Here is a 26,321-nt window from a genome sequence, read left to right as displayed (position 1 = left end):
ATATAAGTGAGCAATATGTTTATTTGACTGGAAACACATTATATGTACATGTATGGGATAGACATGTGGAAATGAAAGTATATCTGATTTTTTTCATATGACATCCAAAGTGGAAATACATTTGATGGCTACTATGTTTTAAAGACAATTTAAAATTGCCTATGGTTTACATTATATTTAAAAATAAAATATGTTCATTATACAAGATTTTAAATATTAAATATTTTAGAATATCAAATTCTACATGATCAATCTCTCTACCCAGAGTTAAGCACCGAGTTCTCTTTCATAACCCCACAAGGAGGAAATACAAATATATGGAACACAGGTATATAAAAATATATCATAATACAAAACCGAATTAGGTGGGGTTGGGCATGGTGCACTGGGTTAAGCGCATATAGTACAAAGGGCAAGGGTCCCAGTTCAAAGCCCTGGCTCCCCACCTGCAGGGAGTTGCTTCACTAAGCAGTGAAGTAGGTCTGTAGGTGTCTATCTATCATTCTTTCTACCTCCCTATCTTCCTCTCCTTTCTCAATTTCTTTCTGTCCTATCCAATGAAACAGGAAAAAAAAAAAAGCTAGAGGTTACATAGGCTTGTAAGCTGAATATAGATTCCAGATCAGATCGATGGGGCTTACAATCAACAATATTTATACACCTTTCCCATATTTAGGAGCTACTCTCTTCCCTGATCCAGCTTTCTAGTCATCTTTCCAGCCATGACATCATCTCCACAGACAATAACTTCCATCCACCTGCATATCAGATGTCAGGCTCAGAAAATAACTAACTAAATAAATAAATAAACTAGCATAGTCATGGGCCCTTTGGAATATAACCAAAATAGACCTATTAGCTATCTACAAAACAGAGACTCTCCCAACTCTTCATTTGAACTATTCCAGCCTTTAGGTTCATGAATTTAGTCAACAATTTGGCTCTATGTGTTAACTGTTCTTTCAGCCACCAGGTTCCAGATGCTACCTTGATGCCAACCAGACTTCCCTGGGCAGATAACCCCACCAATGTGTCCTGGAGTCCTGCAGCCCCAGAGCTCCGCCCCACTTGGGAGAGAGAGACAGGCTGGGAATATGGATCAACCTGCCAATGCCCATGTTCAGTGGGGAAGCAATTAAAGAAGCCAGACCTTCCACCTTCTACACCCCATAATGATCCTGGGATCATACTTGCAGAGGGATAAAGAATAGGAAAGCTATGGTGTGGGGTGGGATAGGGAGTTCTGGTGGTGGCAATTGTGTGGAGTTGTAGCCCTCTTATCCTATAGTTTTGTCAGTTTCCTTTTTATAAATAAATTTTTTTTTAAACTTTTTTAAGAAAAAGGCCACTAAGAACAGTGGATTTTTAGAGCAGGCATCGAGCCCCTGTGATAACCCTGGAGGCAAAGTGAAAAACAAAAACAAACAAACAACAACAACAACAAAAATGCTGAATTATGAGCTAGCAAAAAAAAATCTTTTTTGCAGTTTATTTTTGAAAAGAAATTGAAGCTAATGTTTCTTAAACATTCGCAAAACGTGTCATCTAACAGTTTACAGTTAAATTTACTTAAAGCTTAAAAATATCATTCTATTTATTTATTTTTAGTTGCCAGAAGGTTTCCTGCTGGGGCTCCGTATTGGTACTATGAATCCATTATTCCCAGTAGCCATTTTTCCATTTTTTTCTTTCAATGTTATTTGACAGGACAGAGAGATATTAAGAGAAATCAGCAGTCATAGAAATTATCAAGAGAGAAAAAGGAAAGGCTGGAAGGGAAAGAGGCAGCAGGGAGGAAAAGAAACTAAAGCAGAAACTCCTGAAATGTAAGTTGCCACTATCCCACAAATTTCCAGAGTGAGAAGTCTGACTTTTAGCACATGAAAATGTAAATTCAACTGTCATTCACTTCAAAAACCCCAACAGAACTTAAAAAGAAGGAACTAGGGTAGGTGACTTTCCAGCTCAAGGAGTAGAATTTCTTTTTTAAATATTTTATTTATTTATTAATGAGAAAGGTAGGCGGAGAGAGAGACGGAACTAGACATTACTCTGATACATGTGCTGCCAGATACTGAACTCAGGACCTCATGCTTGAGATTACAGTGTTTTATTCACTGTGCCATCTCCCGGACCACTCAAGGAGTAGAATTTCTAGGCCTCTGCTCTCACCTACCTTGAGAACCTGTCAATACAATGGATGACTTCTGCTTCCAAGGGCCACTACAACATGCTAATAAATTAAGTATCAAATTAAAACATATACAAATTAAGACTCGAAACAATGATGTGCCAACTGCCATTCCATACCCACTCTCTCCAAAAGCCATCCCTTCCAGATTCACCCCTTCCCCCCTTAAAAAAAAAAGGATAGAGAGGGGAGGGGAGATAGAGAGGAAAAGAGAAATATGAGACACCTGCAGACCTGCTTCACCACTTGTGAAATGTTCTCCTTGCAGGCTGAGAGCAGGGACTCAAACCCTAGTCTTTGTCCATGGTAGTATGTGCACTTAACTGGGTGTGCCCCTGCCTGACCCCTTAAAAACCTTTATTGAAACATTTCCTCAATCATTATGTGGTTTCAAAATTAAAAGGCACACTAAACTTCTTTAAACATAAGTACTAGCATGACTTATTTGGCAATATCATAGAAAACAAATGTTGAAGAGGGTTAAAGACACTTTCAAGTTCTACTGAATTCTTTCTATTTAAAAATCTGATTCAGGGGACAATGCAGTTAACCAGGCACACTTGGTTAAGCACACACATTACCGAGCATAAGGACTCAGGTTCAAGTCCCTCCTCCCCACCTCCAGAGAGAAGCTTCAAGAGCAGTGAAACAGTACTGAAGGTCTCTGTCTCTTTCTCTCCCTCTCCCCTCCCTCTTTCTCCCCATTCCTCTACAATTTCTCTTTGTTCTATCAAATATAAGAAACAAACTTTAAATAGTATTTTAAAAATATGATTTGGGGAGCCAGGTGGTAGCGCAGCAGGTTAAGCACAGGTGGCGCAAAGCGCAAGGACCAGCTAGAGTGTCTGGCTGCCCACCTGCAGGGGAGTCTCTTCACAAGCAGTGACGCAGGTCTGCAGGTGTCTATCTTTCTTTCCCCCTCTCTGTCTTCCCCTCCTCTCTCCTTTTCTCTCTGTCCTGTCCAACAATGACGACAACATAACAACAACAAGAAAACAACAAGGGCAACAAAAGGGAATAATTTTTTTAAAAAATCTAATTCAGAAAGTAAAATTATACTGTTTGTTAAATATGACTAAAAAGTACTTGGTGTTAATCACATTTAATTTCAATATGGATACTAAATGTCTGAATGTCTGTTATCTTTATCTTCAGCATTCCGAGCATTTCATGATGACTTTTTGTATACTATTTGAAGTCCCCAAAGTGGCAAGAGCTACTTCTAGAAGTACCATAAGTAAAAATGGATTTGAATATAAGGAAACTTTCATTCAATTTAATTCCTTTCTTTTTGTAACAGAATTCACCTCTAATATGCATCTGTTCACTCAATCATCTCTTCTGTCACTGTTAATCCTGCTGCTGTACTACTTGCTCCTTTGTTTTGCTCCACAGGATACATTTATATTTACTATATGAAGGCAGTGTTCTCACATGAGTTATTATATTCCTCTTCCACAAACCTAGATTCTACCTACCCTTGGTGATACACATTAGTTCCTCTTTTACCATAGACTATTCCATAACTGATAAAGTCTATTCTTCTCAACAGCTATAACTGCTATCATTTAAACCATGACAGATAAAGTCAAATAGTGGTATTTTTTTTTACAGTTATTTATGCTCCTCTTCTCACAGACTTTTAAAAGAAGTAAACTCTTCTCATGATTATTCTTATCACAACCACTTCTCATGATTATTCTTATCACAACTAAGTAAATTTTAGATAGTATGTAATGATGAATTATTCTAATTTTTTATTTCATCAAACTATCTTAAAATATTATAAAATGTTTATTATTTTAGCACCACTTAAATATGTAGCTTTATGTCACACTCAATGCTATAAAGACATAATTACATATATTTGATGATACTACTGTAAAGACATCAGCAAGCTAAGGTTTGATCACAAGTTCTGTTTTCTACTGTTCAAGGATGCCTACACCACATGACATCCTCCAGAGCGGCACATACTCATGACAGCAGTTTGATTTGGATGGCTCACTATAATTAACATCTTTAACTATGCATATTAATGCATGATTTATTTTTAGTTTAAAAACTACATACTAGCATTCCTCAGACCTGTGATCTTATACTCAGCCACTTAGTAAAAGTTTTATTTAAGGCAACTCATTCAGAAGTTGAATAATTTGTCTCTGAAACTGTTAAGTTATCAAGCAACCATTAATAAGCCTTATGCTGGGAGATGGGCAGCAGTGCAGAGGTTAAGCGCAGGTGGCACAAAGCGCAAGTACTGGTTTAAGGATCCCGGTTCGAGCCCCCTGGCTTCCCACCTGCAGGGGAGTTGCTTTGCAAGCGGTGAAGCAGGTCTGTAGGTGTCTATCTTTCTCTCCCCCTCTGTCTTCCCGCCTCTCTCCATTTCTCTCTGTCCTATCCAACAACAACGACATCAAAAATAACTACAACAATAAAACAAGGGCAACAAAAGGGAATAAATAAATAAATATAAAAAATAAGCCTTATGCTTCAAAACAGATACATACTTATTTTCTTCATGTTCACCAAATGCTAGCAATACTATATGTAAATCATCAGAAAATGGCATAAAATATAGAAGCCCATTTTAATGTTTGCAGTATTGTTCAAGACAAGAGAACTGGTACTTCATCAAAGCAGTTTTACAAAATAATTATTGTACACATATGAAAAAATAATCATACTCTATTGTAGTTTTACAGAGAACTTTAGCTAGTAAATTAAACTTACATATGTTATAGATTAATACTTCTGGACTGCCTTTCCTTTGGTGATTTCAAAATTATTTATTTCTTTATTTATTTTTACCACGAGAGTTGTCACTGGGCTCTGTGCCTAGAGTGCTATCATTCCTGGAGGCTATTTTTCTTCTTTTGTTTTCTGTTTTGATAATGGGAGGGAGGGAGAGAGAGAGAGAGAGAGAGAGGAGAGAAAGAGAGATGGGAAGAGAGGGAGTGAAAAGAGACTGCAGAACTGCTCTACTACTTTTGAAGCCCTCCTCCCAACACCCATGTAGGTGGAGAATGAGGACTTGAACCTGGATCACTGTGAACAGGAATGTGTCCTTTAAAGGGTGTGCCATCACCAAGCCCATGAATAAAATTTTCAGACCTCCAATTAACATACATCTTGAACTAGCAAACAATTTTTCAGTCTGTTAACAAGTTTTGATTACACAGCAGCTTTTATTCAGTAATATGACCACTCTTTTGCATTCTGAATAAAAAAAAAACTAGTGAAGAGAATCAAAACTCATAAATTTTGTGAACTCACTATATACACTATAACAGCATGCCACTAAATGCAAAGAAATGCTTTTAAAAATTATATGAAAGACCTGGGGCATACTAAAGTTTATGTAAACAAAGATTTAAAAGAAAAAAGATTTTTCCCCCCTTCAGTTTTCTGTGAATGGAATCCCCTTTTTATCTTAGAATATATTCAAATTATTCAAGATATATAAGTATACATTTTCAAAAATGTATTTTTTAAGGATTATCTAATTAAAATTTATATTTAAGACAGTTTTATACTACTTTTATTCTTTTTGTGGATGCTATCCATGCTTTTCATTACTATTTACTTCCTTCTAACCATTTATTTAATAATCTTTCCTCTGTAATTAAAAGTAAGCACAGATGTACATATTAAAAGTTCTTCCAAATACAATTACAGAATTTCATTTACATGTTCCCAAAATGAAGCCTAACACTAAAATTCTTTTAGCTGTTTTACATAAATAGAAATCTGTTCCTAAAAGATGTCTTGTGTTTATACAAAAAAAAAAAAAAGAAAGAAAAAAACCCTTAATTTAGTGGATGAATGATAGAAAATGTAATATTTTTGTTGAGTTTCAGAATTGATTTTAAAAATGTATTCTTGGTTAGAGAAGAAAAAAGAGCAGAAAAGGTATTTTACTGTTTGCTATTCAAATGAGAATAAATTCATTAAAAATTATGTATTACATCCTGTTTTACAAATTTCATCTTCACATGTTAAAGAAATGATTCTCCTTTTAGGCTCTGAGCTGCATTCTTAATGACAACCAAAGCTATTATCTTCATCATCTCTATCCTAAAGCCTAAACAAAGTAGGTGATTCAAAGCAGGAGCTCACAAAGGACCCGAGTTGGTAAGAACGTTTTGCTGATACCTATCACCGGGAGATCAGAAATTGTGCCCATATGTTATCAACTATACTGTAAACCATCCTCCCTCCTATGATAAAATGATTTGGGGGAAAAATCAATAATATAATTGTGATTTGGCAAAAGAAAGTAAGTAGGTAGGTATGAAAGAAGCACTCTTGGACATCAATTTTTTTTTTACACTACATTCAAAATTAAAGTTCTGCCAAGAATGTTCGATTTTTCATTTTGAAGGTATGTTAAATAATTCTTCCTCCTACTCTCTCTCCTATAAATGTCAAAAGTGTGGCAAATTAAATAGCTAACTTAAAAAAACAATCTTCTGTTTAAAAAGGTGCTAGATTTTGGCTAGCAGATATAGCTTCTTATATTGGATCCAATGTTAAGTAATTCTGCAATACAAAGTCAGATGAATAGCTTTCTCATCTATGAAATAAGCTAACAATGATGGCACAATCACTATAGCCTATTAGAATTCTAATAAACAACAAGGAAAACAATAATGTTTACACCAGGTGGTTTCAATTTCAAAGTAGTTCTAGTTATACTACCTAATGTGATATTTGCCTTACAAATAATCCCATACAATAAACAAGGAAATTAAATGCTCAGAATAAGACAGCCTGACCAAATGACACAGCATGTCAATAGTTCAGTTAGGATTATATCAATGTTGATCTAGCCTAAAATCCCATATCCTTCCTACCTTCACAGAAAGGCATCTATTAATTTCAAAGAAACACCAGAAATTTCAAATGTCTGTACAGTATGAAGTCTGACTTTCTTACCTTTTACACAAAATATGCATAAGGTGTTTACTGCACAGTCAAAAATGCATGATACTCAAACTGTGATACCACCTTCCTGCAGTAAAATACTAATCTTTTGTTAGGTTAAAAAATATGATGATCATGGAGTGAAACTGATTTCTTGTTAATGGTGATTAGAATCACTTTTAAGTAATTTCAGTAGGTTATAAACAAGAGTTTACATGGGTGAGGGACAAATCTAGGACTATAACCCAGATCTTTTGATGGTTTATCCATGCATTTGATGTTGGCATTAACTTTAAAAGGAATGACTATAAACTGACAATCATTTCTATCTTTGTCTTCAATATAATACATTTGAAGTGTAAATAGGGGTCTATTTTTATCTAAGCTAATTAACGTGCAGAATAAGGGAGGTGTTTAGTATCTCGTGTTTTCTCAGGGCATGTGAAGGATGAGTAAGTTAACCAATCGCTGTATGATTTTTACTGACCCAATAAATGATTTTGAGAAGTGTGAGTATCTGCTTTCACAGCAGAACATCTGTGTATCTAGATCATCATACCAGTTACAATAGTACATAATAACAGGTTTGGAAAATGTTATAAAATATCTATAGGCAGATATATATGAAGCATCCAGTTATGTAAATTGGGAGGAAAAGTCTTTGGTTCTAATGATCACACTTATGGATAGAGCATGAAGGATATGTATTTATGTTGTTGAATGAACACACACAAATTGTGAAAATTTGTCATTTTAATTACTTCTAGAATCTAGCAGAGTGCCAAACAAAATAATTAATAATTATTAATTGTTAGCAATTAATTAATTGTTAGCAAAATAATAATATTTTACTATTATTAGCATTGCCTCTAGGGTTATCATTGGGGCTCCGTGCTGGCACTATCAATCTGCTGCTCCTGGTGGCCATTTTTTTCCATTTTATTTGACAGAGACAGAGAGAAATTGAGAGGGGAGGGGAAGCTAGAGATGGAGAAAGATAGGCAACTGCAGGCCTGCTTCACAGCTTGTGGAACCCCTGCAGGTGGGGAACAGGGGCTTGAACCCAGATTCTTATGTGAGTCGTTGTACTTCTTACTGTGTGCACTTAAGCAGATGCACCACTACCCAGCACCTGAATATTTTTCTATTGCCTTGTAGCTCTACAAATTAGGAAAATTATAAGTCTTTCATTTCCAGACCATCAATTGGACCCTTTTTTTTTTTTTTTTTTTTAACCAGAGCACTGTTCAGCTCTGGCTTATGGTGGTGCCGGGGATTGAACCTGGGACTTTGGAGCCTCAGGGATAAGAGTCTGTTTGCATAACCATTATGCTATCTACCCTCCGCCACAATCAGTTCACTGCAATTTAAGTATGATTACAAGTATAGAAAAAAAAATCCTCATACTAGTGAAATAGTTGGCCTGGATAGTGTGCTGTCTTGCTATCGTGCAACCCAGGTTCAAGTCCAGTCCCCACCACACTGAAGGAGGTTTCAGTGCTATGAGGTCTCACTATCTCTACCTTTCTGCCTCTCTCTCTCTAAAGAGAGGAAAAAAGGCGAGGGGGAGAAAGAAAGCCCCTCTCAAATAATCTCAGAAATAGTAAAAAAAAAAAAATTGTAAATTCTTTAGGCTTTCTAAATAAAACTTTTTTTCCCATTAGGTCATTTTTTTGTTTTGTTTGATTAAAACTTGTTCATGTATGTTCCTTAGGTGGTATTACTGCTAAACTGTCAAGTGAGGCTCTTCAATTCATTATTGGTAGTGACTGTCTCCATTATTTAAGTAAGTAATCAACAGAGATTTTCTATGTTGGTGGGCAGGTACGTTTACAGGGTGAGTAGATAGCATAAAGGCTATACATGAACTTGTTAAAAAGAAAAAATAAAGTAGTCAAACCATCTCTAAGACTGCGTGAAAACTATGATGGTTATCCTTGAGGAGAGGACAGAGAGAGCTAGGAGGAGGGAAGAAAGCACAGAATTCTGGTGATGAGAGCATTGTGGAACTATTCCCTTGTAAACTTATGATCTTGTAAACCATTATTAAATCACTAATAATTTTTTTAAAGGCTTTCATATCTGCAGTTCTGAGGTTCCAATTTTGGTCCTCAGTTACACTATAAAACAGAGCTAAACAGTGATCAGGTTATCTAGCATTAAAATAAATGTGGTTTTTTTTTTAAGTTTCCATATTAGTCCTCTTCTTTGAGTGAGAGGAAAGAAGGCAAAGCATAGACAACATAAGCTTCTGTAGCAATTTGACTAAAGTAACAGGAGGAGAGCTATACACAGTTGGACATGGTTTTATCTATTTAGTTTTTATTTCTCTGTTGTGGAGCATTACTTGCATTTATAGTTTTTTTCTAAGGTTCTATTTATCTCATGAGAGTCTTTCAGCAAGCAGCTCATCCTTTCATTTTAGTAATTCTTCTTATTCTTTTTGTTTGTTTGTTTTTTGTTTTATTGCCATGAGGGTTATGACTGGAGCTCAGTGCCTGCACAACAAACCCAACATTCCCAGCAGCCATTTTTTCCATTGTCTTTCTTTCTTTCTTTCTTTCTTTCTTTCTTTCTTTCTTTCTTTCTTTCTTTCTTTTTCTTTCTTTTCTTTCTTTCTTTCTTTCCTTCTTTCTTTTTTTTTTTGATAGGACAGAGATAAATTGAGAGGGGAGAGACAGAGAGGGAGAAAGACACCTGTAGTACTTGCTTTACCATTCATGAAGCTTCCAAGTTCTAGCCTTTCAAGTTCCAACTTTCAAGTTCCAGCCTACTAACATCTGGCATAGTTCTACTCTTCTCAGCAGATTTTCTTAGCAGGGTTTTCCTCATTTTTTCTTACTAGAAATAGATGTATGCAGCTCTAACACCTAAGTACCTAGTAGGGGTGGCCAGTTAAGCCACCTTGCTGAACAGAAGAATTTCAGTCTTTTTTATTATTGTTGTTGTTGTTGTGTTTGTTAACAAGTGAATAAAGTTTAAATGCAAGTCTAGGTATGTTTGGTTTTTTTATTTTATTTTGATCTTCAGCTCCTGGAGATGGCCAAATTTTTATGAAAGACCAGGTTTCAAGTCAAAAGACCAACTAATATACAGATCATCAGGACCAAAAACAATGTGGCAAAAATCCACTTTCATCTATTACATACTAACATCTTGAAAAATGACAAAATAAGTCATGTTATAAATTTCTTTATTTTCTAAAAATAATCTGTAAAATCATAAAATGCCATGCAAATTAAAATTATCAAATATTAAATCCAAATCGAACCCTAAGACAGCAGGAACCTCACATCTTCACTATAGAGCCCCTACTTCCCTCAGTCCTGGCACCCTTGGATAGGGCCCACTTTCCCGTATGCATCTCCCAATCCAAACCAAATAATATTGCATCCGCCGATCACAACCTAACCAAAGCAACGATTGCCATGTCAACATGCTTCACCTCAGACTGTATCCAGAGACTTCACGTGTGGAATGACAACCCTTCAGCTTCATTACTCGGGTTCCAGATGCCACCAGGATGCTGGCTAGGCTTCCCTGGATTGAAGACCCCACCAATGTGTCCTGGAGCTCAGATTCCCCAGAGACACACCTTACTAGGGAAAGAGAGAGGCAGACTGGGAGTATGGACCGACCAGTCAACGCCCATGTTCAGCGGGGAAGCAATTACAGAAGCCAGACCCTCTACCTTCTGCAACCCTCAACGACCCTGGGTCCATGCTCCCAGAGGGCTAGAGAATGGGAAGGCTATCATGGGAGAGGGTGGGTTATGGGGATTGGGTGGTGGGAATTGTGTGGAGTTGTACCCCTCCTACCTTATGCCTTTGTTCACTAATCCTTTCTTAAATAAAAAATTAAAAAAAAAAAAATCTCTATCCATAAATCAACTATGCCCCAAAGACCCATAGAAAGAGATCAACTGTATCAACAGTGACAACGAAAAACAATAAAATATTGTTGTTACCAGTAAGAAAGTAAAGATTGAGGCACTGTGTCAGAAAGCAAACCAAGACAGAAGACCTGTATTATTTTATTAAAGGACTAAGACAAAAAGATATAGTACTAAAAAAGTCTAGACTTGAGGTCACTGAATTCTTATGGTTTATTTGGAACAGCAAACATATCAAGTCACTACAGTGGGCAGCTGATTTAAAGGTCATTTTCCTCCCACAGATAATTTACTTTTGTCTAACAAGAACTACTATGTGGTAGATGGACGGAAGGGAAGTTAAGATTAGCAAATTTAGTTAAAGAAATAAAATCTACTCTTTTGTAAAGTTTCTAAGTATTGATACCTCTCTTAGATATGACAGTAATTGGAGAGTCAGGATGTTCATAAGCAGATACTGTCATTATTCTGATATGCTGGCAAAGATCTTATAAGTAAATTCTCCTTATCTTTTCAAAGAGAAAAAAACAAGAGAACAGCACCTTATTTTACCCACAGACTAGAGAAGAATTAGTTGCCTACACATAAACATTAAATGTGAAAACAATAAAGTGACACAAATTAAAATAAAAGAAATAACTGGTCTCAGAGGCCAGGCAGTGACGTACCCAGTAGAGTACACAATTTACCATGTCAGAGGATTTGGATTCAAGTGGCTCATCAACACCAATAGGGGGAAGGGAACAGAGGGTTGCTTTATGAGTGGTTGAACAGTACTGCAGGTGTCTCCTCTTCTCTCTGTCCCTCTCTCCCTCTGGCTCTCAAACATATATATATATACACACACACACACATATATATATATATATATATTATATCCATGAGGAACAGGGGACTCATACAGACTCTAAGTCCCAACAATAACTCATGAAGAAGGAGGAAAAGAAGGAGGAGAAGGAAGAGGACAGTCTCTGTACCTATCTTTCATGGAGAAATTATTAAATCAATCTGAATATTTCAGGGCAATTTGGCCCAGAACTATATGTCCTCTTCAGAAGATGCATACAAGTTTCTTGCTTGTGGATATTTATAACAATCTATAAGTGTTCACAGAATTTATCTATCTTAGCTCTTAAAACCAAATCTCTCATCCTATATCCAAAACTTTTTTTTCAAAAATCATTATCTTTATTTACTGGATAGAGAAAGCCTGAAATTAAGAGGGTAACGGGAAGCAGAGGGAGAGTGAGACACCTGCAGACCTACTTTACCACTCGCAAAGCTTTCCCTTGCAGGTGGGAACCAGGGCTTGAATCTAGGTTTTGCACACACTGGAACATGTGCACTCAACCAAGGGCACCACCGCTCATCCTCCTGTCCAAAACTCTTAACTTCTCAATAACTGAGGACTTTAATGAACTAGCCATTTGGTGGGTAGGAGTAGGGAGGATGCCATCCTAAAGTTCAGAATTAAAAACCTGGGTTACATTTTTCCTTATAAGAGAAAAATGAAAAATTAAATGAAGCATTATTCATAGTACTATAAAAAAAACCTCAATTTTTTATATTGATACAGAAAGCAAGTAGAGTATAAACACTGAAACTTAAATTTGTTTAAAATACTGATTGTCCATGATGCAAGAGATTGTAACTTCAGACACAGTTTATTCATTTTGTTATGGGGCTGTTTAGAGAAAGACTCCTCTGGAAGGACTTGAGCAACAGCACTGCTACCTCCATCCTATTGGTAGGTGGAAAGAGGAGCCAGATGCAGTTAGATGTCTGCATCCTACACCAATATCTCCCTTTCCATCTGACTTCTAATGTCATAAAATGCAGATGTATGCAGATGTGCACTTGTAGACAATGAATGAAGTAAATCCCCTAAGGGTCCTGAAAATCAGCACCCACATTAAAGGTAAAAGACCTAGAAACTCAGCATCCCTACTGCTCTTTCTACAAGCCTCTAAATTGAGTATTTTTCTCTCTTCTATCCCTGCTTTATCTCAATAAGTGGTTGTCTCCCTGAAATATGGTTGTCTGTCTTGTGATTCTTCCATGTAAATGTCAGTCTAGACCTTTACCAGTGGAGATTAAAGGGGACCTCTGTGCTCTTTGTCCTACTCCTTCTTGCTCCCTCACTACAATTTCAAACACTTTCTCATACAAATTTTCACTTTTCCACCTATTAACCCAATGTGTTTGACAAAAAAGTATGTTATAGAGTGTCATTGTTACAAAAAAATATAGACAACCTGCCCGAGTCCACTCCACCAATCAAGGAGACACTTTTCATTATTTACTTTGTGAGGCCTTGTACCAGCCTTTACACTACCAGCTTCTTTCTGTATGTATCCAAACTCCTATCGTTCTTTACATTTGCAGTTAAAACAGAATCTGTTTTCATGAAAACAATTTTAGTATCCCTATCTAACAGTGATGGTTTCTTCCTATGATCTCACATTACTTTACCTTTTCCCTACCACTAGTAAATGGATTTGGAATGGGAAGATTCTATTTAGCTTGCTTTGTTATTTACTGACTGGGTCACTCTAATATGTAAACTAACCACAGTTACTTTATGAATACTAGTTTTCTCACTAGCATAGTATAAATATAAAATGTAAAATACAGAGCTATCTGAAAGTTTTAATTTTTATAAAGTATCAGAAAGAGCCATGTACTATAAAATGCTACATAAAATTAATCTTTACATACACATTTTATGTTTGTATATACAACTATTATTTACCCCATTTTCTGGCTATAGGAAGACTCCATATTTAATGGACTCACAATTTCTGTCATACATTTGTCATAGCACTCTATGGTGCTTCACAACTAGCCTTGGACATAAACCGATCAAGTAAATGAAGAATCAACTGTATGACTATATAAATCAATGTAAGCTTTACAAAGCAGTAAGAATGTTTACTGCTACTTGCTAAAGACAGAAAGTCAAATTTCAATTTAACTTCTCTCCTACTTCACTGCCCATTTCTATGGCAATTTCCCTTTTGTTGCCCTTGGTTTTTATTATTATTATTATTGTCATTGTGGTTATTATTGTTGTTGTTACTGATGTCATTGTTGTTGGATATGACAGACAGAAATGGAGAGAGATGGGGAAGACAGAGGGGAAGAGAAAGATAGACACCTGTAGACCTGCTTCACTGATTGTCAAGTGACCCCCCCTACAGGTGGGGAGCCTGGAGCTCGAACCTGGATCCTTACGCTGGTCCTTGCACTTTATGTCATGTGCGCTACCACCCAACCCACCCATTGCCCATTTCTTTCCCACCACTTCAGTCAACCTATATCTATCCCTGACTTCCTAAATATGTCCTGCATGTGTCCTGGCCATATGTCCTGGACCAAATGATTATACTTTTTTAAATACTCTATATATTGAAATGACATCTTACTTTTATATAGCTATGTAAATTATACCTTATATACCTGGCATCCCCTAATCTTACCTACTTCTTACTCTGAATTCCATAATATTTCTTCATATGCTTTATAGTTATTACCATTCAAAGTTATATTTCCTTGTATACTTACTGACAGAGGAAAATTATATTTCTTTGTGCATGTATTATATAATATGGCATGTTAAAAATCACCATTACATTTTTGTATCCTACAAAACACGTAACAAAATATCTTCCATTTGGCCAGAACTCAATATGACTAGAATGTTCAACTGCTTTATAAACTGCCCTAATGTAGACTTTTTATAAAGTGATCATCTATTACTTTAAGTATTTAATATAAACACCTATAAAGACAGTACATTGCTGGGAAATTGTACAGATGTAGTCACATCTGCCATGTTGTGCCCTCAGGGCACTGTTGATTTCCCGCGATATTTGGAGTGCTTTGGTTACTCCTCCCCCTTCCCATTCTCATGAGAGTTATTATCCTACCCTGGAGTGCTATGGTTACTCCTCCCCCTTCCCATTCTCACGACAGCTATTCCCATAAAAGCCCTTCTTCTTCCACACCTCACTCTCTTACCCACCTTTCACTTCAGTGATTAGACGCAGGGAAGGTTGCTACACGAGGCAGCCATTTTTGCTACCTCCACGTGGCCCAAGCTGCTTCTCTCTCACCCAACTCTGAGGTAGCAGTGCAAATAAAGGATTGTGTTCTCCTTTCTGCTCCAAACCTCCTTTTTCTGCATCCCACCGCAGCAAGTGGCACCTGGCACCCAACGTGGGGCGTGGGTGCCAGGTGTCACTTGCGGCGGCGGCGGGGTGCGATGGAGAGAGAAAATCCAAACGCAGAGGGAACACAAATCTTTATTGTTGGGTCAGACGGGTGGTTCAGGCCACGTGGTGGCCGCCTCACGTAGCAACCTTCCCTGCATCTAATCACCGAAGTGAAAGGCGGGCAAGAGAGTGAGGTGCAGAAGAAGAAGGGCTTTTATGGGAATAGCTCTCGCGAGAATGGGAAGGGGGAGGAGTAACCAAAGCACTCCAACTATCGCGGGGAATCAACAGTGCCCTGAGGGCACAACATGGCAGATGTGACTACATCTGCACAATTTCCCAGCAGTACATTATGGGCAGAAACAAATCTTAATCAATTATGTCTACAGGGCCAAGGGCTCTTTTCTGGTTTACGATGGTCACATAGATTGAACTCTAGAACTCTAGTGCTTCAATTCTAGTGCTTCAAATGTGAAAATCTGGTGTATTAGTGATGCCACTATCTATTCAGTCATCAACCAGAAATTTAAAGTTGCAAATACATAAATCATCTACAATCTGATGTCTTTTCTAGTTTAAAAATATAATCTTCTGATAATTATAATTTCATCATTAAAGAATGGCTTACCTAAAAAGGTACTCAAGATTACTTTTGGTTAAAAAGCAAGATATTTTAGAAAATAATCACATAGACATATTTAAAATATAAATCAATTTAATCCTTCAAACTAACAATCATCAAAGTTACCAATAACAATCACAAAGCTGCCAATGTTCGTTGCCAATGTCACAAAATGGATTTCATTTAGAAAAGGGCACACAACTCTCTTCTCTTAGGGATATATAAATCTCATAATCCTTCTCTGTCTGCTGTCCAAGTCTAGCACAGACATAATGCACAGACAGTCCACTAACAGCTGTCCATGCTCCAGACAGATTAAATGGTTTCTGTACTTTCTCATCTGGTACAGGACATCAGACATTAGATTTCTCTAAAAAAAAAAAAAAATTGCACACACACACCCCCTGCGTGTCCCTATACATCGACCTGTTAAAAGTTTTTTTTATTCAATATGTATAATTGCTGATTAATTAGTATTAGTTGACTTGCTTAGAATTATTTTTCTTTTTTAAAGGTTTTATTTATTCATTAATGAGAAAGATAGGAGGAGAGAGAAAGAACCAGACATCACTCTAGTATATGGATTGATCTTGGGACTTCATGCTTGAGAGTTCAATGCTTTAACCACTATACCACATCCCGGACTACTAGGATTGTTTTTCTATGCTCAGTCAAATAAATAACTGTGATCTTAGCTGTTCAAATTTATTGTTGGCTTATTTAAGAAAGGACATGTCAGGAAGGTTTACTCAAAGAACTAAAAAAAGAGTCTAACCCTTATATTATTTAAACTAGAGTTACTTTCTCTAGCTAAAAGATGTAAAATAAAATCTCTTTCTTTCATAAGACTGAAGCGTCTATCTTAGCAATATGAATGTTAACTAGTTTCTATCTCCCTTTGCTCAGTTACAGAACTGGAGATATAACTGTGATCCTTCAGAGAAGATATCCATCAATGTTAAAACTGTTCTAATTACTTTCTCATTTTATAAACTTAACACATGCTATGATCAGTGATTCTTACCTAATGAAGGAAGCATGCCCTTATAGGGTATGCCAGAATCCCTGGCAGGTAAAGAGAACATTTTGTTGTGAATACACAAAAAAAGTGTATTCAATTTTCTATTAAAAATATATTTAAAATTTGAATATGTTGCCCACTTTTTCTCTAGCATGTGTATGATTTCAGTTAAGAACATGATAGTTTTAGTAGGAATATGAGTTTTACAGTGCAAATGGTATTATGGTAGACTAAATAATAAGTATTATGGATCTTAACATAGAGTAAAATGACAGATTCCCAGCAACTTTCAGTCAATTTATATTTGCCTTATGTGCCAAATTTGTTAGAAACTATGGTATTTCATATAAAACATTGCTAAATATCTAATGTATAACTGGCAGAGAAGGAAAAAAAAAAGGAGGGGAAGAAGTAAGAACTGAAGAAAAACAATGCTAAGTTATCAATCAGTGAGACGCTAACCACCAACTGTGGAAGATGATAATATGGTTTGCAATGTGTACGAACACAGTGAATATATATACTTACCTCGGTTAAATGAGGATTAGGATTAAAACCACAGAGGCTACAGACAGTAGTTTGACACTCGGTGCATGTGTTAAAATTGGCCTTTTCTGGAACATTCAACAGAAGTTCAGTGGTATTGCAAAGAGGACAGATGGTTTTAGGGAGGCCTTGTACTGAAGCCTGCCCTGCTGATGGAGATGTGGATTGCTGCAGAGGTTTCCCAGCTCCTATTTGGCTTGCTAGTTTTGTAGACTGCTGAGCTGAAGGCTTTACTGGGCCAGACTGCTGAGCTGAGGGTTTTGTTGAGCTAGGCAGTTGAGAAGAAGCTTTTACTAAACCAGGCTGTTGAGGAGGGGGCTTTGTTGGGCCACCCTGCTGAATTAGGGTCTTTCCTGGTCCAGGCTGCTGAGCCAGAGACTTCCCTGATACAGTTTGCTGAGTTACAGTCTTTGCAGGCCCATGTGGCTGAGCTAAAGACTGTGGACCAGAAGAAGGAGCTGGGGATTTTGGTGTCCCTGGTTGTGGTGGGAGTTTAGTTGGTCCAAGATGCTGAGCTGTAGTCTTTGCAGGTCCAGGCTGCTGAGATGGGGGCTTCTCTGGCCCAGTCTGTTGAACTTGGGGCTTTGCAGACCCATGAGTCTGAGCAGGTTTGGGTCCAGACTGCTGAGCTGCAGGCTTCACTGTTCCTGGTGGCTGGGCTGGGGGTTTTGCTGTCAGTTGCTGAGGTGAGGGTTTTGCCACTGCTGGCTGTTGAGCAAAGGGTTTTGCTGACCCTAGTTGCTGAGCTGGAGACTTTGAAGGCCCAGGCTGTGACATGGAAGGTCCTGGAGGTTTATCAAGTCCTGGAGGCTTTCCAGGACTTGCTTGCTGAATTGGTAGTTTGGATGAACTTTGGAGTGAGGGTTTAACTGCTTCACCCTTGACTGTGTCTGGCTGTTTAGACTGAGGCCTGACTGTATCTCTTTGAGGTGGCAATTTTGTCTGGTCTGTCTGAGGAGCTTGGGTAACCCCCTGAGGTGACTTTCCTGTCCCCGGAGGTTGTGATTTCATTTTTTCTGGTTGCTGGGAAGTTGCTGATTTGGGAGAGCCCTCCTGCTGAAGTGGTGCCCTCACAGATCTTTGCTGCTTAGGAACTGCTGTGGGTGACTGTTGTGATGGAGGCTTTGTGGTTCCCTCAGGTTTTCCTTGTTCCTTCTGACCTACTTTTTGTTTCCTGGCAATTTCTTCCTGGGATGTATCAGAGTCTGATATCAAATCAAAAGGATTGAATTTATTTACAACAGAGGAGACAGCACTTAAAGGGTTAACTTCAGAAAAGAAGCCAGGCATCATACTAGACTTGTGCTCTTCCTTAAAATCAGTTCTGGACTTTGATTCCTTCAAGCTAATGGTAGAAGGACTCCTTCCAGGCAATTTCGGCTCTGACCTCAACGTGTCTGTAGTTCTACTTTTACTAAGACCAGGCTGAATTGGACGCCCAGGGTCTGGTGGTTTTCCTGGTTGCTTTGGAGGATGACTACTATCCAACTCTTGTTTCCTAGAAAAGTAAAAGAAAAAGAAATGGAAATTATCCCAACTCAAGATTATACCAAAATCTGTTATCTTCTTATATCCTCAAAATTATGAATGAGTAAATCTAACTGAAATCTATTTTGCAGCATCTTATAAGTAATCATAATCATAAAAAAACATAAAAGATATCTTTGTTACTTTCTTTACCTCAGTAGAGAATTTCATTCAGGAGGTAAAGAAAAAAACTGGATATTAAGGTGGTGAAAAATTAAAATATCTACTTAGAAAGTGCTATAATAAAATAATTTACATTCCAACTCAACAGAATTTGGCCACATTTAAAACCAAATTAAATATATTAACTCAGTAAATCAATACAGTGTCATGCTTCAGTGCATTCATGTTCACAGCTTTATCCCATTTAATCAAAAATTATGTTCAAAATATGTTAGTTTCCCAAATACTACCAGCACTAAGAAGCAAAAATACTCATTTTATATAATGGGAAAACTTGCTGTAATATTTTTCTTCTTGATTATAATCATTTACTTGGATTACATATGATATGTAACATTATAATATGGGAGTTTCTGGTAAGGGACAATGGTTACATGATGCCTTTTTAACGACTGTAAGAAAGCTAATAATCTATTCAATTTTACTATTTTTTAATCTAAAAAGCTAGTATTCAACAAATAACAGCATTTTTAAACACAGAAGAAGAAAAAAAGCTTTGTAGAAATTTTGAACTTTTTAATTCCATCATTCTTGTGGAAGAAGTACAAGATTGTTTGATTATTTTTTCCACCAACAAATTCTTAATCTTTGAAATATTAATGCAAAATAACAAAAATGCTTGTGGACTCTTTATAGAAGCCTGCTAATGCAAATGACAGCCAAGCTGGGAAACCACCTCTAAAAACTACTCTACTTTCCTCAGTTGAAAAAAATAGCAAATGATCTCTTTTGAAACAATTTACACATAACATGATTAGGCTATGAGTAAATTATTACTGACATTAATTTAAAGCTTAAAAAATAGCTAATTAGCAAGATTTTTAAATATTAATAGACAAATGTAGAAAATGGACTTTAAAACTAGTTTTGAAAACATGATTAATTTTAAGTCACTAAATTGAAAGAAAATATTTTAGTTACTTGTTTCTTATGTAGCCAAAAATCAAGAATATTAACCCTAAATAAGTATTATTTAGTGGTAAAATCATAACAAATAGCATGTATAGCAAATAGAATTATGGAGTAACCCAAATTAAGTACATTTTGATACATGTAATTAATTTTTGTAAAATATTTAATTTTTAATTAAAAGGAAAAAGAAAGGGAACCAGGGTGACACAGTAGTATTTAAAATATGAGATGGTCACAATAACGTCCGAAGTGTTTAATGATGTTTTGTCAAAATATACTTAATAATGGAATAGATTATATATTGTTTTAATTTCATGTTATAGTATTTTGGAACTCAGTAAGTTTTTTGATGTTTATTAAGTTTTTTAAATAGTCCCCTATAAAAACAAATGCATAGATCTGAAGAAGGCAAAAGCAAGACAAAATGCTGAAATCTTAGTTCTAAAACTGAAGACTTATAAAGAAAACAATATATAATTGGAAATATATGTATAAAGCAATTTTCTAACAAAATTCAAATAATTCAAATTCTTAATCCTAATAATTTTCTCCAGGAGAAAGATAACCAAAACTTTATATATTACCACATCTGAGAAGCCTTATCTTATCAAGAGATACAATCATCACCAATTTTTTTCTAGCAATTCTAAGATATCTTTAAAAATGCATCTCTACATAATTTCATTTGGGGAAAATGATTTTAAATGATTCATTCTCCCAATGTGCTCCTCTCCATATCAAAGGAGAAAAGCAGTACTAAACAATTGATAATATTATTTTCAAAACACTCCACTATCTATATATTCATACTCTAGAAATGTTCTTTGTTTAATTAATAAATTGAATATTCAAGGGTAGATGCTTAGAGACTACAATGGGAAAGTGGCTATCCTGAAAGTAACTATTACTATTAAAACTGATCCCTTCAAGAAAGTCTTAGATACCTACATTTGAACAAAGTACAAAAAAAAATCTCAATATTTCATGCTATCTCAAAATAATTCATCCTATCTTACTACTAAATTTATTTATATATGTATATGATTCATCTAAACCAAGAACAAAAATTTTTTAAATGAACTTTAAAACAAATATTTGTGATAACACTAAAATTGACAGTGAGGTGTTTCACCAGAAATCATGACTGCGTATTTCCCAACAGCATAAGTTGTTTTATATTATTAAATCCCCATCAAATATAGACTGCCCCGAAATTTACTTTTAGTCACTAAATATTAATAAAGCAAAGTAAAAGACAGTAATATTGGGGTGAGAAATCAAGACACTAGGAGTACATGTAGGCTTAATATCAAACAAAAATATAATGTTTTCTTAGCTCACTGTGATCCATGGTCAATTTTTGTTTGGTATAACAGTTTATCTATTAAAAAGAAAATGACTAAGATGCACTCTGTGTTTTATGTACTAGACTGAACGTGAGAATGTGTTTTGTCATTTTTGCGCCACTAGAACCAAGTCTGCTAACTAGTAGATAAGCTCTAATGTTTGGTCGATGAATGAATAAATGACATATCATGATTTTACTTCAGACTAATGTTTCTTAAAGTGTTTCTATAGCATATTCTTCTACAGGTCTTTTGAGATATAAGTATAAACATTCCATTTTCATTTTACAACCTGAGCTTGGCATGGTGCTCTAAAGGAAAAAACAGGTGTAAAGGTGCCTCTCCAGTAGGGGTGGCTGAAAGGTGTGCTAAAGAAAATACTCCATTCTGTCAGAATTAGAATTAGAATATTTCACAAAATATTCTAATAATGAGAAGCTTTATTTTTAATAAAGCTCTTCTCACATGGCTTACCTATAGTTGTAAACAGAATGAGTAGAAGAAGCAATAAAAGTGTATTTCTCTGGGACTACAATAAATCAAAAATCCAGAAACATTTCACTTGTAGCCTTTTCTGCTTCTATTTGGTTTTGTGCAGCATTTCTTTTAATCTACATACATGTACACTCAAATTTTCCCTTCATTATTTTGCAGAAAAATATTTTATATGCATAAAAGACAAGTGTCTATTCAAATATAAGAATGTAAAAGCAGTTGAAATGCTATCATTTTTAAGGTAACACAGCAGGCGATGATAGCACTGCTGAGTCACATAAATTTTTATAATCTCAGAAGTATAAGCAACTGTGGAAACTAATCTTTAAACTACAGTTGGTACTAGGACTTAAAGAGTCTAAGAGATTCATAAAAGGCTTTAAGCTTAGAGAAATTTGTTGTACTGACTCCTAGAGGGCAAGGAGTTAGGGGGAATTTTCAACACAGACTGACTTTTTCAAATGTAAAACAATATGGATATATCAAAGTAACTTGTAACGATGAATAATTCAACATACATGCTATTGCTTTAGTGCTAGAGGCTTCACCACTGGCATTGATATTTGTACTGTTAAGAGTACCTTCAAATTAAATATCAAATAAAAAAATGTCAATTTGTAATTGAGTTTCACACTGTTTTAACAGTGACAGGGAAGACAAGCATCACTTCCTTTATATGGAGGCAAGGGAACTGAGGAACATAGGACTGAGAAGCATGTGTAATTTGCCATGTGTCAATTAAATGAATATGATAAGAACCCAAATCTCTGGGCTCTCAATCCCTATTTCTTTAAAGAAAGAAAAAGAAAGAAAGACCACCTCCATATTATTTCTAAGTTACAAGACCTAAAATTTCTAGTAACATGTATCTACTTTCTAATGTGTTCACATTTTTCTAAAAATCACAATGATAGTGTTTATTTAACTATCACATATTGTGATGATAATGTCCAAAAAACGCCTTACATCTTTTAGTAAAATATAATCAAGAAGCAAAAGTCAGAAATACACTTTATACAGTCTAGATTCACCAGTAATGATTTAAGCCACACACTGCCATACTAAGAACAGATTTCTAGTAGCGTTTTAAATGTGTTTTGAATAAAATACTGCACAAATGACCATATTTTTATAGGCAGAAATATTTTCTAACCACACTCCAAAGAGAATAAAGTTAGGAATTTAAAAATTAAAGTTTGCTTGTACTTGATATTTTTATGCAGCATGATAAACCTGTTGCTTGTGCCTGTTAGGGGAAGAGAAAAGTCACAGAAACCTAGTTTACCTACATCCTCTCTATCATACCAAAGAAAGCATGCACTTTAGTAGTACTTTATAAAATTAATATTTTCCCCAAATCATGTCTTCACAAGTAGAGTAAACAGTGCATGTTGTAAATTACACAAGTTAAGGCAATGGGTAATAAAGAATATATAAGAGGAACATCCCAATATATTATTTAAAAAACACAGATAAACATATTCAGTAAAAAGGTGCTGTTTTTTTATGACTACTGGCAGCTTCATTTTAAGGAATTAGTCTTAACCAAAGTGATTTTAGACATTCAATATTAAGTGTGAAAGATGTCATTATCCATAATACATTTTACATTTCTACCTTATTAATGTAATATTGAAATTACTGGTCAAACTTATATGCATAACTCATATGGTTGTCTCTTACTTAGTTTTTTTATTCTATAAAATAAACGCTAAGAATCTATGCCGATATACCCATACCTTTCCTATTACCTATCCAATACTGCAAATGAAAATTTAAATGTTCCTGTAGTTGTAGAGCAGGAGTGGTTTCAGGACCATGGACAGAACAAGGGAGCAAAGTTAAATGGTTTGCTTACAATAATAATGGCAGGGCAGGCACTATCACTACACCCTTAATTTATTAATTTATTGAGACCTTCAAAACACGAACTTACTAGAATGAAGAAAAATGGAGATCTGGGGTGAAATAAATCTGTAAACATTACAAAATTAGCTTAAATGACTATGCCAGTCATTTACTTATTTTGTCTTTTCAAATGTTAATTTAAGATAGCATAAATTTGCATGTTCTAGCATACACTGTTAAGCCTCCTCTACATATAAAAGTGGCTTTAAAAATACCATATACTGATTCAGAAATACATGTACAGCATTTCCTCTGCTATGACTGAGCCATCTGTTTAATGCCACAGTACATCTTAGAGCCCCTTGCTGAATATAAAAGGTACATTTATTATATGCTTTTCGACCTAAACGATGCTATTTTTCCTCTGGTAGTGAAGTGGAAACGAAGGACAAACCACATCTAAAGGAACTGGAGAAGGCATTGTTAGGAAAATATTTAAGTATCAATCACAGAGACAAATACCCCGAAATGCTCATTTAAACAGAGCCAGGTAAACATCCAGCTCAATCCATTTCTCACATGTCCCTTTTTAATATTAATGGAAGACTTCCAGATTAGTAAAATACTGGAGGGCAGGCGTTTCTCCAAGCCACCCCAGGGGGGAAAGGGTTCCAAAAGAGGGAAAGAAAAAAATAATAATAACAGTTCTAAGAAAGCAACCCTTGACTATCCCATCAGAAACTCCACAATGCATCCTTTTCCCTCCACCCATCAGAAGGTTATGATCTATTCACACGCCACCCCATCTGGGAAAAATCAAATGAACAGAAGCGACATATATGTGCTGCTTTCCGTGCTTGCACATACGGGCTGGCACATATGTGCAAGGGGAGCTGCTCGTACATATATGCCCGGACATATACATCATGCTGTGCGTGCCTGTGCATGGGAGGCGGCTCCGCAGTGGCCGAGGGACCGCTTCCCTTGGGTAGCCCCTGCGCCCTTGACATGACAACGGCGATCTGTCTCCTCTCCTCTTCGCTTAGCTGGCTCAGATCCGCCTCCATGCCGGCAGGGATCACGGTGTGCAAGGGGCTCCCCGCCCCGCCAGCCCCTCCTCCGGCCGCCGCTGCCGCCGCCGCCGCCGCCAGCCCTTCAGGAAGCCCTTCCCCTTCCAGGCTCGCCTCGTTGCCCATGGCTCAGGCAGATTCGGGGTCGCCGTGTTTCCTCCGAGCACAGCGTCCGGGTCTGCAAGCCCGCGGCCCGAGGAAGCACCGGAGCCGGGGTCTGCCGTGCGTGGGGCGTGCAGACAGGCGGTGAAGTCCCACGGCTTGGGACTGAACGCCCTGCCCGAAACGCCGGGCGGGGATTAGTCCCCCTTCCAGGTGACGCCCGCAGTCGGTGCCTCCTCCATGTTGGACAACGCCAGACAACCTTTGCAGAAGACACCTCTCCCGGATGCCGCCTCAGCGCCCGCAGCCAGGGAAAAGCAGATCTGAGCGGTGCCAGCCGGGCGCCGTCCGCCCCTCCCACCGCGCCCCGCCTCCCGGCCCGCGCCCTTGCAGTGCGCATGCCCATCTCAGAACATGCGATGCGGGAGTGGGCCCCCACCCAGCTCTGCGTCGTTTCGTATCCTACCTCACTCTCAGCACCTATTTAAAGGAGCCCGGCGAGAGAGTTCTGTTAAAATCCCGAATAAAACAGCTTGCCTTTCTTTTAGGCATATTTCAGGATGTCTCAACCTGGGTTTCAGATGACTACTTGCAGAGAGGTTGGGGAGGTCTGGAGTGGCAATCTCCTTACAACTTGTTCTTTGACTCATGGGACTTAACAGTTTCCATTTTTGTAGGGGCTTTAATATCCTACTAATGGATTCAGGTAGTCAGAGAAAAATACGAGAACCCTCTGATTCCTTGGGAACGCATTTCTCAAAAGAATCTGAGATCCTGCCCTTTTCTTATAGAACTTTACCAGATAAATCATATTATAACTTTCCATACAGTGATCAGTTGAGGTTTCTGGGGCACTACTCTGAAATAAAGAATTAAAGGAAATTGTGGATGAGATTCTTAATTAGATCCAAACTGTAGAATGTAGATGTTACAGTAGTGTGAAAACTTGAAAACATGACATCCATGTTTATGTTAATGTTTACAGTAGCATCCAAAGTGATAACATATTCAGTAATTCACATTAATTGGAACTTGCAAGAAGTTACAGGTTAGCATCAGAAATATATCTAAGAGCCACTCTTTCAAACGCACTCACCACCCACCCTAGACATATACATATATTTTTGTTTTTAATTTTGACATTGCATTTTAAAAGGAAGTTTTTTTCTTAAAATTTTTATATTTGTTTATTTTCTCTTTTGTTGCCCTTGTTTTTCATTGTTGTTGTAGTTATTGTTGTTGTTATTGGTGCTGCTGTTGTTAGATAGGACAGAGAGAAAAGGAGAGAGGAGGAAGGGGAAGACTGAGAGGGGGAGATAAAGATAGACACCTGCAGACCTGCTTCACCACCTGTGAAGCAACTCCCTTGAAGGTGGGGAGTCAGGGGCTGGAACCAGGATCCTTTCGCTGGTCCTTGCGTTTTCCT

General features: G+C 36.8%; 1 protein-coding gene across 1 annotated transcript in view; it reads right to left on the bottom strand.

Annotated features, from left to right (window-relative positions):
* PCLO (piccolo presynaptic cytomatrix protein) overlaps positions 1 to 25,230 on the bottom strand; it is a 187,410-nt gene extending 162,180 nt beyond the window's left edge. The window contains exons 1-2 of the mRNA XM_060195658.1: positions 24,663 to 25,230; positions 17,395 to 18,910 (exon numbers count right to left, since the gene is read on the bottom strand). Coding sequence (XP_060051641.1) covers positions 17,395 to 18,910; positions 24,663 to 24,919 — 1,773 coding nt within the window. The 5' untranslated portion in view covers positions 24,920 to 25,230. The remainder of the gene's footprint in view (positions 1 to 17,394; positions 18,911 to 24,662) is intronic.
* Positions 25,231 to 26,321: the final 1,091 nt, after the last annotated feature.

This window comes from Erinaceus europaeus, chromosome 8 (genome assembly GCF_950295315.1).
Source record: "Erinaceus europaeus chromosome 8, mEriEur2.1, whole genome shotgun sequence".
Taxonomy (NCBI): Eukaryota; Metazoa; Chordata; class Mammalia; order Eulipotyphla; family Erinaceidae; genus Erinaceus; species Erinaceus europaeus.
Note: the sequence above shows the minus strand (reverse complement) of the source record. Positions and strands in the feature narration are given on the sequence as shown.